Genomic DNA, 10,542 nt, shown 5'->3' on the forward strand with positions numbered 1-10,542 from the left:
GGTACTCCGAAGGCGCAGGAGGGAGGAGGGTCTGCGGTACAAAGTGTCCCACTCTGACCCCCGTGGCCCGGCTCCCCGGCTCGTGTGTCCCCAGAGCCGTAGGTCCTGGGTGGCCTTGCAGAGAGGTTTTGCCGGCGTGCATGGGGGAGGCCGAAGCGGAGCCGCCAGGAGGACTTGGGTTGGGGACGGGAAGAGCAGAGGCTGAGCCCCGGCCCCTGCAGACCCTCCCAGGCCTCTGTCTGACCCCCTCCCCCGTGGGCGCCCCCTTCCGTTTGAGAAGCGCCCTGTCGCTAGGAGGACTGGAGGGCAGCCGGGGGTGGGGCTCTAGCCCCAGCTCCGAGCGTCTCTCAACCACTTCTCTGGGTCTCAGTGTTCTCGTCTGTAAAGTGGGGACGCCCCTGCCTTCTGGCCCGGCGGTCAGGAGGTCAGCCGAGGCCGCAGCAGGGGTGCTACCCGCACGTGCTCGTCTTCGGACCTGCCCCGACCCCGTCCTTAGAGTGAGCTGAGCCGCACGGCTGTGCCCGCCCCACGCGCTCCCGCTGGCCTGGCCCGGCCCCCATCGTCTGTCTCCTTCCAGGGTCGGCTGGTGCAAACCCGGAAGTCAGGCTACTTTCCTAGCTCATCCGTGAAGCCCTGCCCCGTGGACGGAAGGGTGAGCACTTCCCACAGAAGCTTCTGGAGCACGGTGGCAGGGAGGCTGAGGGGTCACTCGGGCCATCGGGGCTTGTTCAGCACATCCTTGCCAGGTGGCCATTGTGAGCTGGCCCCGGAGCTGGGGACTGGGGACGCCGAGGGGCGGGGGTGCCGTCGGCCATTTGAAAGTGCTAGAGGGAAATTTCTCCAGAGGGAGCAGGAGGGGGTAGGGGATGCCACGGGAGCCCGGGTACTCCCTCCAGGCCCCGCCGGCCTCTGGCCCCTTCTGCCCGTGTCAAGGGGACCGGACCACAGAGGAGGAAGAACACCCCTAACCACTGGGTGGCCCGGAACAGGTCCCACCCCTGCCCTGGGTCTCAGTTTCCCCACGTGGTGAGTGGGGCGGGAGGGGCCAGGCAGTCCACGAGGCCTTGCGTGGCCTGTGGCACAGTGAGGGGAGGCCAGGGTGGGGGCACGGTTGGGGTCTCGAGGCTGCTGGGCCAGCATGTGGCCTGCCCCTGGAGGACAGGCCGCTGCCCACAAGAGGACACTGGCCCCCGGGGCCATGAACCCATCTGTGGCACAGAACTCTTGGCTGTAGTTCGTGTTCCCGTCTCTGCTGGGACGTCCCTGCAGCTTTCGGTCCCCCTCCCCGGGGACCCGTGCCCTAGCCTTTGGTCGCTACAGAGTCCATCACACCCCCTGGGATCGCCCAGCCCAGGGCTCCGGGGCTGAGTCCACAGACACCACGGCAGCCCATGCTGGGTCCAAGGGGCAGGTCCCCGAGCATGACAGGCCCACTCCGGCCCCACTCGGGACAGCCCCCCCGGGGGACGTTAACCTGAACGTTCTCTCCCGCAGCCGCCCATCAGCCGGCCGCCATCCCGCGACATCGACTATACCGCCTACCCCTGGTGAGTGGGGGGGTCGTGGTGGTCCTGTGAGCCCGCGAGCAGGCGGAGTGGGGGCCCCAGCTGCCTCACGCTTGTGTCTGGGGACGGCTGAGCCCTGGCCGGCCCGATGACCAGGGCCCGGGGAGGCAGGCTTTCCCCATTGCGAAAACAGATCATCGGGTTATCGTGGGAGAACGAAGCCCCCCCCCCCTTTATTTTTTATGTGAGCTTCATCGTAGAAAACATAGGAAAGTGGAATATTTAAGGCCAAACGTGAAATCACGCATGTCCACGTGGGGCAGCTCGATGAGAACCTGAGCGGTTGGTTAACGAGAGCCTGAAGGCGGGCGTTCTGGCAGCTCGGGGCTGACCTGTTACGGCTCCGCCTGCCTGTCCCCCAGACTGTCTTGGACGAGGGACCGGTCTAGGTGGTCATGACTCTCTGTGCTCCGTGCCGTGCAGTGGCCACGGGCAGCTCAGGTGTGGTTAACCCCTTCCCTGGGGACGTCTGGCCTCGGGGTTTCCATCTGGGGACTCACCCCATGCCCGGTGGTGTGACAACCCGCACCCTCGGGGTCCCGGCCTCCTCCGCCCCTGCGCGTGGCCGTCCCCTCCAAGCCTGAGATGCCACAGGTCCGTCCCCCTGGTGCCGTACGCCCCGCACTCACGTCCGGGGTCGAGGGAAGGACTGGCCTGTGACGCGCGTGGGAGGGAGGGACAGACAAGTTCGTTTCCCAGCGCAGGTTCCAGCCCAGCTGTGTGTTGTGTACCCACGTCCCCAGTCCGCCTAGTGGGTGGTGCCCGTGGGCAGGGTTTGTTTGGGAGCGGGGCGGTGGCGCTCACCTGACTGTGTCTGGGCTGGGCTGCCCGTCAGTGAGGCGGCAGTCCGTCATTCTGTCCGAAACCCCTTAACGGAGAAGAACGCGGACTCCCGCGTGTAGCAGCGCAAGTCAGAGCCCCACACCCCTGTGTTTCGTTAGGACCGGCTTTTCCAGATTCGCTCTCATGCGCACGTTGCATGGAGCCCCTCTCGCAGATCAGGTTCTGTAGGAAACCCCCCGGGGCCGGGCTGAGGTCGGGGAGCCTCATTCCTCCCCAGGATGATATTACCCTGTGTGTGCCCCCCTCCGGGGGCTCAGCTTTCTCCTCCCCCCATGGCTCCCAGTGCAGGTCAGCGTGTCGCAGAGGCCTGGGTGTCCTCCAGGAGGCGTCCTGTTAACACCCGGCCTCGTTCCCCTGCTAGGTTTGCGGGCAACATGGAGAGGCAGCAGACGGACAACCTGCTCAAATCGCACGCCAGCGGGACCTACCTGATCAGGGAGCGGCCGGCCGAGGCGGAGCGCTTTGCCATCAGCATCAAGTACGTGGTGGTCCGGGGGGACCAGGGAGACCCCTTCCCCGGGACCACTCTGGACCACGAGCCCATGCTCCCGTGAGTTGGGGGTGGCCGTGGACTCCGTTGCCCGAAGCAGGACACTTTGGAGATGAAAGCGTGTCGGTGGGTCTGCACAGGGTCGCGGGCCTAGGACACGTGTGAACACCCTGCCCAAAGCCTCGGGGTGGGCCTGGTGCCACGGCTTTCTAGGTTGCAGAACCCACCCAAGTGCAGTGCCAGAGTGGGGCAGGGATGTCCTGAGAGGTTAGGGGCCGGCCGCAGAGTGCGGGCCGTGGGGTCGGGCCGTGGTGCGGGCAGCACCACGGGAAGTAGCAGAGACGTCACTCACCTGATGGGAGTTCTCGCGGCACCTGCTGGGGGCCTGGCCTGCAGGGCTGCCTTGTGGGGCTGAGAGCCGTCCAGGAGCTGGGGTGGGGTGAGCACCCCCCGCCCCTGCTGACTTTAAGTCCGGGAGAAACTGGGTGGTCGGCAAATACCCGCCTCCCCAGGAGGGGCCGCTGGCCGGCCGTGTGGGAATATTTGCCGGTTGTTTGTTCCGTTAGCGGATTTCCAGTTGTTAAACCCGCCTTGCGTTCCAGAGGGGCCGCTAGATGCGGTGTGAACTCCTTCTTCTTCTTCTTCTTTTTTCTTAAATCATTGTGGTAGATTTTTTTTTTTTAAGATTTTATTTATTTATTTGACAGACAGAGATCACAAGTAGACAGAGAGGCAGGCAGAGAGGGGGGTGAGGCAGGCTCCCCACTGAGCAGAGAGCCCGATGCGGGGCTCCATCCCATGATCATGACATGAGCCGAAGGTGGGCTCAACCCACTGAGCCACCCAGGTGCCCTAGACTCCTTAATACGGGGTTTACGTAGGCGTGCACGGGGCAGAGACTCAGTTTCCCGGGGGTTACTGAGGATTTCCGCGTCTAGAGTCTCAGTGGGTGCTGGGGCGTTTCCTTCTCTGGCGATGTCTGTCTGGCTTTGGTAGCCGCGGCGAGGGCTAGAGTGGTATTTGGGGAGGAGGGGGCATGAGGAGGCTTTTCTGAAGGTCACGTTTGAACGGAGACCCGAGGACGCCAGCCCGGGAGGTGAGGCTGGCGGGGGCGGCCCTGGAGGGCCGGGGCTTGGCCCGAGTGGTGACTCGGTGGCCGGACCCTTACCAGGTTCCACGACGAGGTGAAGCACATCAAGGTGGTGGAGAAGGACAGCTGGGTCCACATCACGGAAGCAAAGAAGTTTGAAAGCCTCTTGGTATGTGGTCCCGTGACTCCCGTGGCCTGGTCCACGGGGTCAGGGGAAGGCCCGGGGTCCCTCCACCGCCAGACCACGGAGGAACGGCTTGCTGCACCGCGCTCCCGGCCGGCCACACTCACAGAGCACCAGCCGAGGGGCTTCTGCGTCACTGGGGAAGACCAGGGAAATGCGTCTGGAGGGCTCCTTGGGACAGTTTCGGGCCTCGGGACAGCCCCCACGTCGGGACTCCTGGCTTCCCTGGGGTGCGCAGTGAGGGGAAGGCCCAGCCTGCACCCCCGCCACCCCCTTCCCCAGCCAGAAGGCGGGCACAGGCCGTCTTGATGTGATTTTAAAGTGAGACCTATTGTGCGTTTTCTAACTACGAGCATCCCGTGTACGGAGAGGATCTGACTCGAGCCCCTGAGCCCTTAGATGGCCCGCTGTGGCCGCAGAAAAGCACAAAGTAGAAAGTTTCCACGGTCTCCCACCCCCTAAATCCCAGTGCAAACCTTCCAGGGTGAGTCCTCCGGACCTTGAAGAATAGCTTAGGTGTGGTTTTTGCCACGGCTTTCGAACAAAACCATTGGCCATACTAAGCTGTCAGCCTGCTTTTCAAGGCGATAGACTTCGCCGTTGGCACAACCCTCCCTCCCCGGCTGGTAGCCACACGGCCTTCGGTCACGAGCACCTGCTGTTCTTTCTGGGAACCCTTCCGTGCTGTCGGACGCGTGGGGTTTCAGGCTTTCTCCATCAGAGAGCGGCACTGAGTCTCTGGGTGCTGGTTCTGGCAATCACCCCTGATTTTCCCTGAGCAGCAGCTGGAGAGAAACGCTGGCTCGGTGGTCTTTGAGATATGGCCCACCCACCCTGGCTGGGGTGCTGGGCAGAGACGAGTACCAAGTGGAACTGAGGCGGGACAGGGAGGCCAGGGCTCCTGGGAGGACTTCCCGGAGGCGGCGGCAGCAGCAGTGAGCACGTGTGTCCCGCAGGAGCTGGTGGAGTACTATCAGTACCACTCGCTCAAGGAGAGCTTCAAGCAGCTGGACACCACGCTCAAGTACCCCTACAAGTCCAAGGAGCGCGCGGTCTCCAGGGCCTCCAGCCGGTCTCCAGGTAATGCCCGCACCTGCCTGGCACGCCAACGCTCACTCGGACGCGGCCCGTCTGCCCTTTTCCCACGGCCCTGGCTTTCACTACCTCCCTGCGCTTGAGGAAGGCTTTCTGGGGGACCGACGCCAGGAGCCCCTGCCCAGTCCCCCCACCGGGAGCCATGGCTCAGGCCCCCCAGCCCATCATAGGCACCCTCCTGAGCCGCGGTGTCCCGGTTGGTCCACAGGACAGGTGGGGAGTGTGGGCTCTTGGCGGCTTCTCCGGGGCTTGGTACCCATGCCCAGATCAGCACGGGCAGAGAGCAGGGCAGGTCCCATCTGTCCTTGGATCCCTCCCTGTGCACCCCAGCCCCCGAGGCCCTCTGTGAGGGAGCCGGAGCTGGTGCCTCCGTCCGTGGGCCGGGCTCACAGCCCAGGACGGGAGAGCATCTCGCTCTGGACCCACCTGGAGGCAGAGGCAGGGCGAGCCTAGAGTGTTGGGCGTCCGGCCCAGGACCGTCCGCTGCACCAGCCCCGTCCCCAGCGGCCAGGGCAGAGCAGGGCAGGAGAGGAATCACCAGGTGGGCGCTGGGCCGGCTCCTTATGAGTAGTTTCTGAGACCCTGGAGGTAGCCCACGCGCCGGGAGGAGGTGGTCCCGATTCCCCCGGAGAGCAGGCCCGGAGAGGTGCAGGGAGGGGCTGCTCCAAGGCTGTCAGGCTGCCCCTCGCCGGCCCGGCCCGCCCCACGCCCTGCGCTCTGCCTGCACGCGCCCGGGAGCACACCGGCCCGCTTTCACGTCCTTTCTCGCCTCTTTGCAGCTTCCTGCGCCTCCTACAACTTTTCTTTTCTCAGTCCTCAGGGCCTCAGCTTTGCTTCTCAGGGCTCCTCCGCTCCTTTCTGGTCAGGTACCGCTGGTGTGCGGGGCGTGGGGGGGCCTGGCCCGCAGCCCCCGCCCGCAGCCGCCCGCAGCCGCCCGCAGCCGGGCACGGGGCCGGGCCGAGGGGCCAGGGCCAGGGAAGGGAAGGGCCGGCCGCGGGGGCAGAGCCGAGGACGCGGTCAGGCCGGGCACGCCCCCCTCGCTGCCATCACCTCTCAGGCTCGCGCACCCCCACGGCCACTCCCAGCTTGGCAGCCGCTGTCCCTCCTCACGTGTGAGAGCCCTGCCTCTGGTAGTGGCAAGTAGCTGGGCGGCCACCCTTGGGGTGAAGGCGGGCGCAGATCGGGCGGTAGGGGACCTGGAAGTAGGGGGACGGGGTCCCAGTCGGTCCCGACTGCTTGGCCCTCCGCTGCCCGAGTAAGAGCCCCTCCCCAGCCGCTGTGTCTACCCCATCACAGACATTGTCCCCTGCTCACAGGACTCCTGGGTCCCCCACTGAGCTGGTCTAGCTCAGTGTCCAGTTTGATTTGGGGATCTGAAGTCGGGCTCTGGGACTCCGGGGTCTGGCTTCAGGGGCTCCGTCAGAGTGCAGGCTGGGAGCTGGGCAGCGGTCACTCCGCTGCCCGCTGGCCAGGTGACAGTGGTACACCAGGGGGAGGCCCTGCGAGAGTGGTAGTGCTCAGAACACCGGCCTCCGCTCTGATCCCGTGATCACACTTGGCTGGGACGGCCCCCACGGTGGCTGGCGTCCGCTCCGGGTGCCATCGCGGGAGGCTCCAAGAGGCCATTGCCTGTAGGTCTGGGTGGAATTGGAAAGCAGTCTGTGCCTTCAGAACGTTTCTGCGGGCAGAGGGCCAGGCACCAGGTGTCCAGGCTTGGCCCCGCCGCCCGCTGTGTGACCCTGCCCATCTCCCCAACAGTGTTCACGCCCCGTGTCATTGGCACGGCCGTGGCCAGGTACAACTTCGCCGCCCGGGACATGCGGGAGCTCTCGCTGCGGGAAGGCGACGTGGTGAAGATCTTCAGCCGCATCGGCGGAGACCAGGGCTGGTGGAAGGGCGAGGCCAACGGACGGGTGAGTGGGGTGGACGTGGCCTGGCTCAGCCCGGGCCAGGTTTGGGCGGGCTGGCACCTCAGCGCTCCTGCCCCAGCACCGTGCCCACAGCCTCTGAGCCGCAGACCCGGGCTGTCCCGGTCAGAGCTGGATCCAGACCCATCTGACACTGTGTCTGTGCTCAGTCCTGCCCTGTGGTCCTCTGTGGCCATGGCAGGGAGAGCGCGTCACACGCAGTCCTCACGTTACTTGTGTGTACCAAGTCCCCTGTGCAGCCGAGAGACCGCAGGATGCGAGTGGGGCCCAGGAGTCCTCACTGGCCTCTCTTACACCCTGGGCAGATGGGAGGGGCACACCGTGTTCCCACCTGCCCTGCTCTTCCTGAGGACTCTCTGTTTCCTGTCCACCTTGTGACCCTGTAGCACTCCATGGCCCCCCATTGCTGAGCCCTGTCTGGACGCCCTGGCTTCGACCCGGCTCTGTCCGCACTCACCCAGCTGGGTACTGGAGCCCCACATGGGCAGAGTTGGAAATGTGCAGCTATCCTTGGGCCGTGCTGCCCACAGGCAGGCACAGTGGGCTGTGGAGGGTCCTCCTGCCTTGGCTCCCGTTGCCCACCATTCTGTTCCCAGGTGATGGGATCCCGTCTGCCTCCTCCTAGCATGTTGGCTGCCCTTTGGAGGCCTGGGGTCAGATCCATTTTCCACCCCATAGCCCTTCAGCAGTGTGAGGCCACTGAGTCTTAGGCAGCTGACATGAAGGGCTGAACCACTAGCTGTCAAAACGGCCCTTGGTTTCCAGTTTCCCGGGTGACTCAGAACTGCTGGTTTAGAGCCTGCTGGTGTAGATAGTCCCATTGCTTTGACCCTGTTTTGAAGTGTTTCTTTTTGGCTGTGGCAGTTCTTCTTGCTTTAAAGGCTATACTATGCTATTAGAACAAGCCGACTTTTGTGGGGGAAGTTAGCGCTCTGTGGGGCAGACCTCAGTGTCTCTTGTATTACTTCCAGCCTTTTTTGTATTCTTATATTTAAGGTAGATGTAAGATAAAATGTTACCTTAAAACAGAATTTTAGAGCTGGTCTGACCTCACGGTCTCTGCCTTTTAATGGGTGTGTAGCCCATTTATACTTACTGTAATCACTGAGCTGCTGAAAGTTAAAGCCGTCATCTTTCTGTTTATTTTCTATTTGTCACATCCATTTCTTCTTTTTCCTCTTTTCTTGCCTATTTTTGAATTAATCAGGTTTTTTTGTTTGTTTGTTTTGTTTTGTTTTGCTATTCTACTTCCTGGCCCCTTGGCAGGTCTGTGAGTCACACATTCTCTTCTATTATTTAGGTAGTTACTCTAGGGATTAGAGTGTGCACTCTGACTTCTGAGAGCCGTTTTAAATTAGTACGTTTACTCCTTCCCAGATGACACAGAGACGTACAACTTTTGACTGTACTCGTGTTCCTCCCAACTCTCATGAAGCTGTTGTCATGTATCTTAATTCTTCATATTTCTCAGCCCCGTGAGAATTATTTTTGTTTTAAGCAGTTAGTGTTTGCGTAGAGTTACTACATATTTACCTTCCCCGGGGCTCCCCATTCCTTCCTGCTTTCTTGTATTTCCATCCACCCATGTGCCTGCTGCCTGAAATTCCCTCTTCTAGGTACGTTTTTTTTCTCTTGAGTGTGAACCTGCTACTAATAAATTCTCAGTTTTTGTTGGAACTGAACACCTCTTTATTTCATTTTCTTCTTTTATGTTCTCATTATAAAACGTTTGTAATGTATGTTGACACAGTTTCAAGCCTAAAGAGAAGTTGCTGTCGCACAAAGAGCTCTCACATTCCCAGATTTAGCAATTAAGAGTGGTTTGCATGTTTGCTTTATCATTTGTGTTCTCCCTCCCTCTCTGCTTACCTTTCTCTTAACCGTTCAAGAGTAAATCGCAGAAGTCCTACCCTTTCCCCCAGCCCCTAAATACTTCATTGTCCTATGATCAAAGACATTCCCCTTTGGCAGAATATGACTATCTAATCCACGGTCCATATTCAGATGTCAGCAAGTGTCCCAACTGTGTCTCGTTCACCTAAATGAATTGCTTTTACTTGCTGTGGCCCTCAACTCTGTTTGTTCTACAACAATCCTCAGCCTTTTTTGGTCTTACATGACTTTGACATTTTTGAAGAGTACGGGCCAGTCATTTTTGTAGACTTTTCTTCCATTTAGGTTTGATATTTCTTCATGATTAGGTTATGTTATGTATTTCCAGTAGGAACATAGTACATATGTTCTATCCTTTTCAGTACTGTAGTGTCCAGAGGCATATGATGTCAGTTTGTCCTATTATTGTGACATTAATTTGGTTAAGGTGATAATCTGCCAAGTTCCTCCACTGTAAAGTTATTGTAATTAATTAGTAACTTCCAGGGTAATACTTGGAAATTATTAAATATCCTGTTCCACATCTAACTTTCACCTACAAGTTTTATCATTATCATTCATTGGTGAATTTTGTCTCATTACTTGTTTGTATCATGGTTGATTTTTCCAGCCATTGTTTCTTTAACGCTTTTTAGGTGGCATTCGACTGTAAGGGAACAGCCATCCCTTCTCTCGGTCATCCCCTGGGGGCTGGGTCATCCCTCCAGGGGGACCTGCTTCCTTTTTGTGAAGAATCATGTCGAGCTCATTTTCGAATAGTACTCTCTAGGGGATAAATTTGAGCAAGCATTTTCTTTTGGCACTTTGGTGATGTCATTCCATTGTCCCTGGTTCCATCATTTCTGTAAAGAGCCAGCCAACTTTTTTTTTTTTTAGGGCAGGGAGGGACAGAGGGAGAGCAGGAGAGAGAGAGAGAGAGAGAGAGAGAGAGAGAGAGTGAGACTTTTAAGCAGGCTCCACGCCTAGCACAGAGCCCGACTCAGGGCTCGATCCCACAACCCTGAGATCATGACCTGAGCCCAAATCAAGAGTTTAGTGCTTAATGGACTGAGCCACCCAGGCACCCAAGAGCCAGCCAACTTCTCAACATTGCTTCTCTACAGGAAATTTTGCTATTACTCCCCCATAGCAGGTTACATTAAAAAAAAAAAAAAAAAGTCTGGTTTTTATCAGTTTTACTATAATGTGCCTGGGTGAGGTTTTCTCTGTACTCACTCTGCATGACATTTGTTGAGATTTTTAAATCTGTGGCTTGATGCCCTTCCTCAGTTCTGGATGTTTTTTTCAACCATGTACCTGCTCTGTTTTCTCTTCTCCTTCAGGGGCCGTATTCCCATGGGTGTCAGGTCCTTTCATCATAGCCCAGATGTTATTGACCTTCTTTGACGTTTTTTCCACCCATTCCCTTATTTCCCATCTAGCTGCTTTCCACTGGCCCATCTTCCGGTTCACTG

At 59.2% G+C, this 10,542-nt stretch overlaps 1 protein-coding gene across 4 annotated transcripts in view; it reads left to right on the top strand.

Annotated features, from left to right (window-relative positions):
* The window catches only part of VAV2 (vav guanine nucleotide exchange factor 2), a 151,637-nt gene that overhangs the window by 138,314 nt on the left and 2,781 nt on the right, over positions 1-10,542 (top strand). The window contains exons 21-27 of one of the 4 annotated variants that reach the window (XM_046022975.1): positions 578-652; positions 1,495-1,547; positions 2,770-2,886; positions 4,070-4,157; positions 5,129-5,252; positions 6,047-6,133; positions 7,026-7,180. In XM_046022975.1, coding sequence (XP_045878931.1) covers positions 578-652; positions 1,495-1,547; positions 2,770-2,886; positions 4,070-4,157; positions 5,129-5,252; positions 6,047-6,133; positions 7,026-7,180 — 699 coding nt within the window. The remainder of the gene's footprint in view (positions 1-577; positions 653-1,494; positions 1,548-2,769; positions 2,887-4,069; positions 4,158-5,128; positions 5,253-6,046; positions 6,134-7,025; positions 7,181-10,542) is intronic. The other 3 variants (XM_046022976.1, XM_046022977.1, XM_046022978.1) reach the window with 3 other exon arrangements.

The sequence above is a fragment of the Meles meles genome, chromosome 11 (genome assembly GCF_922984935.1).
Source record: "Meles meles chromosome 11, mMelMel3.1 paternal haplotype, whole genome shotgun sequence".
Taxonomy (NCBI): Eukaryota; Metazoa; Chordata; class Mammalia; order Carnivora; family Mustelidae; genus Meles; species Meles meles.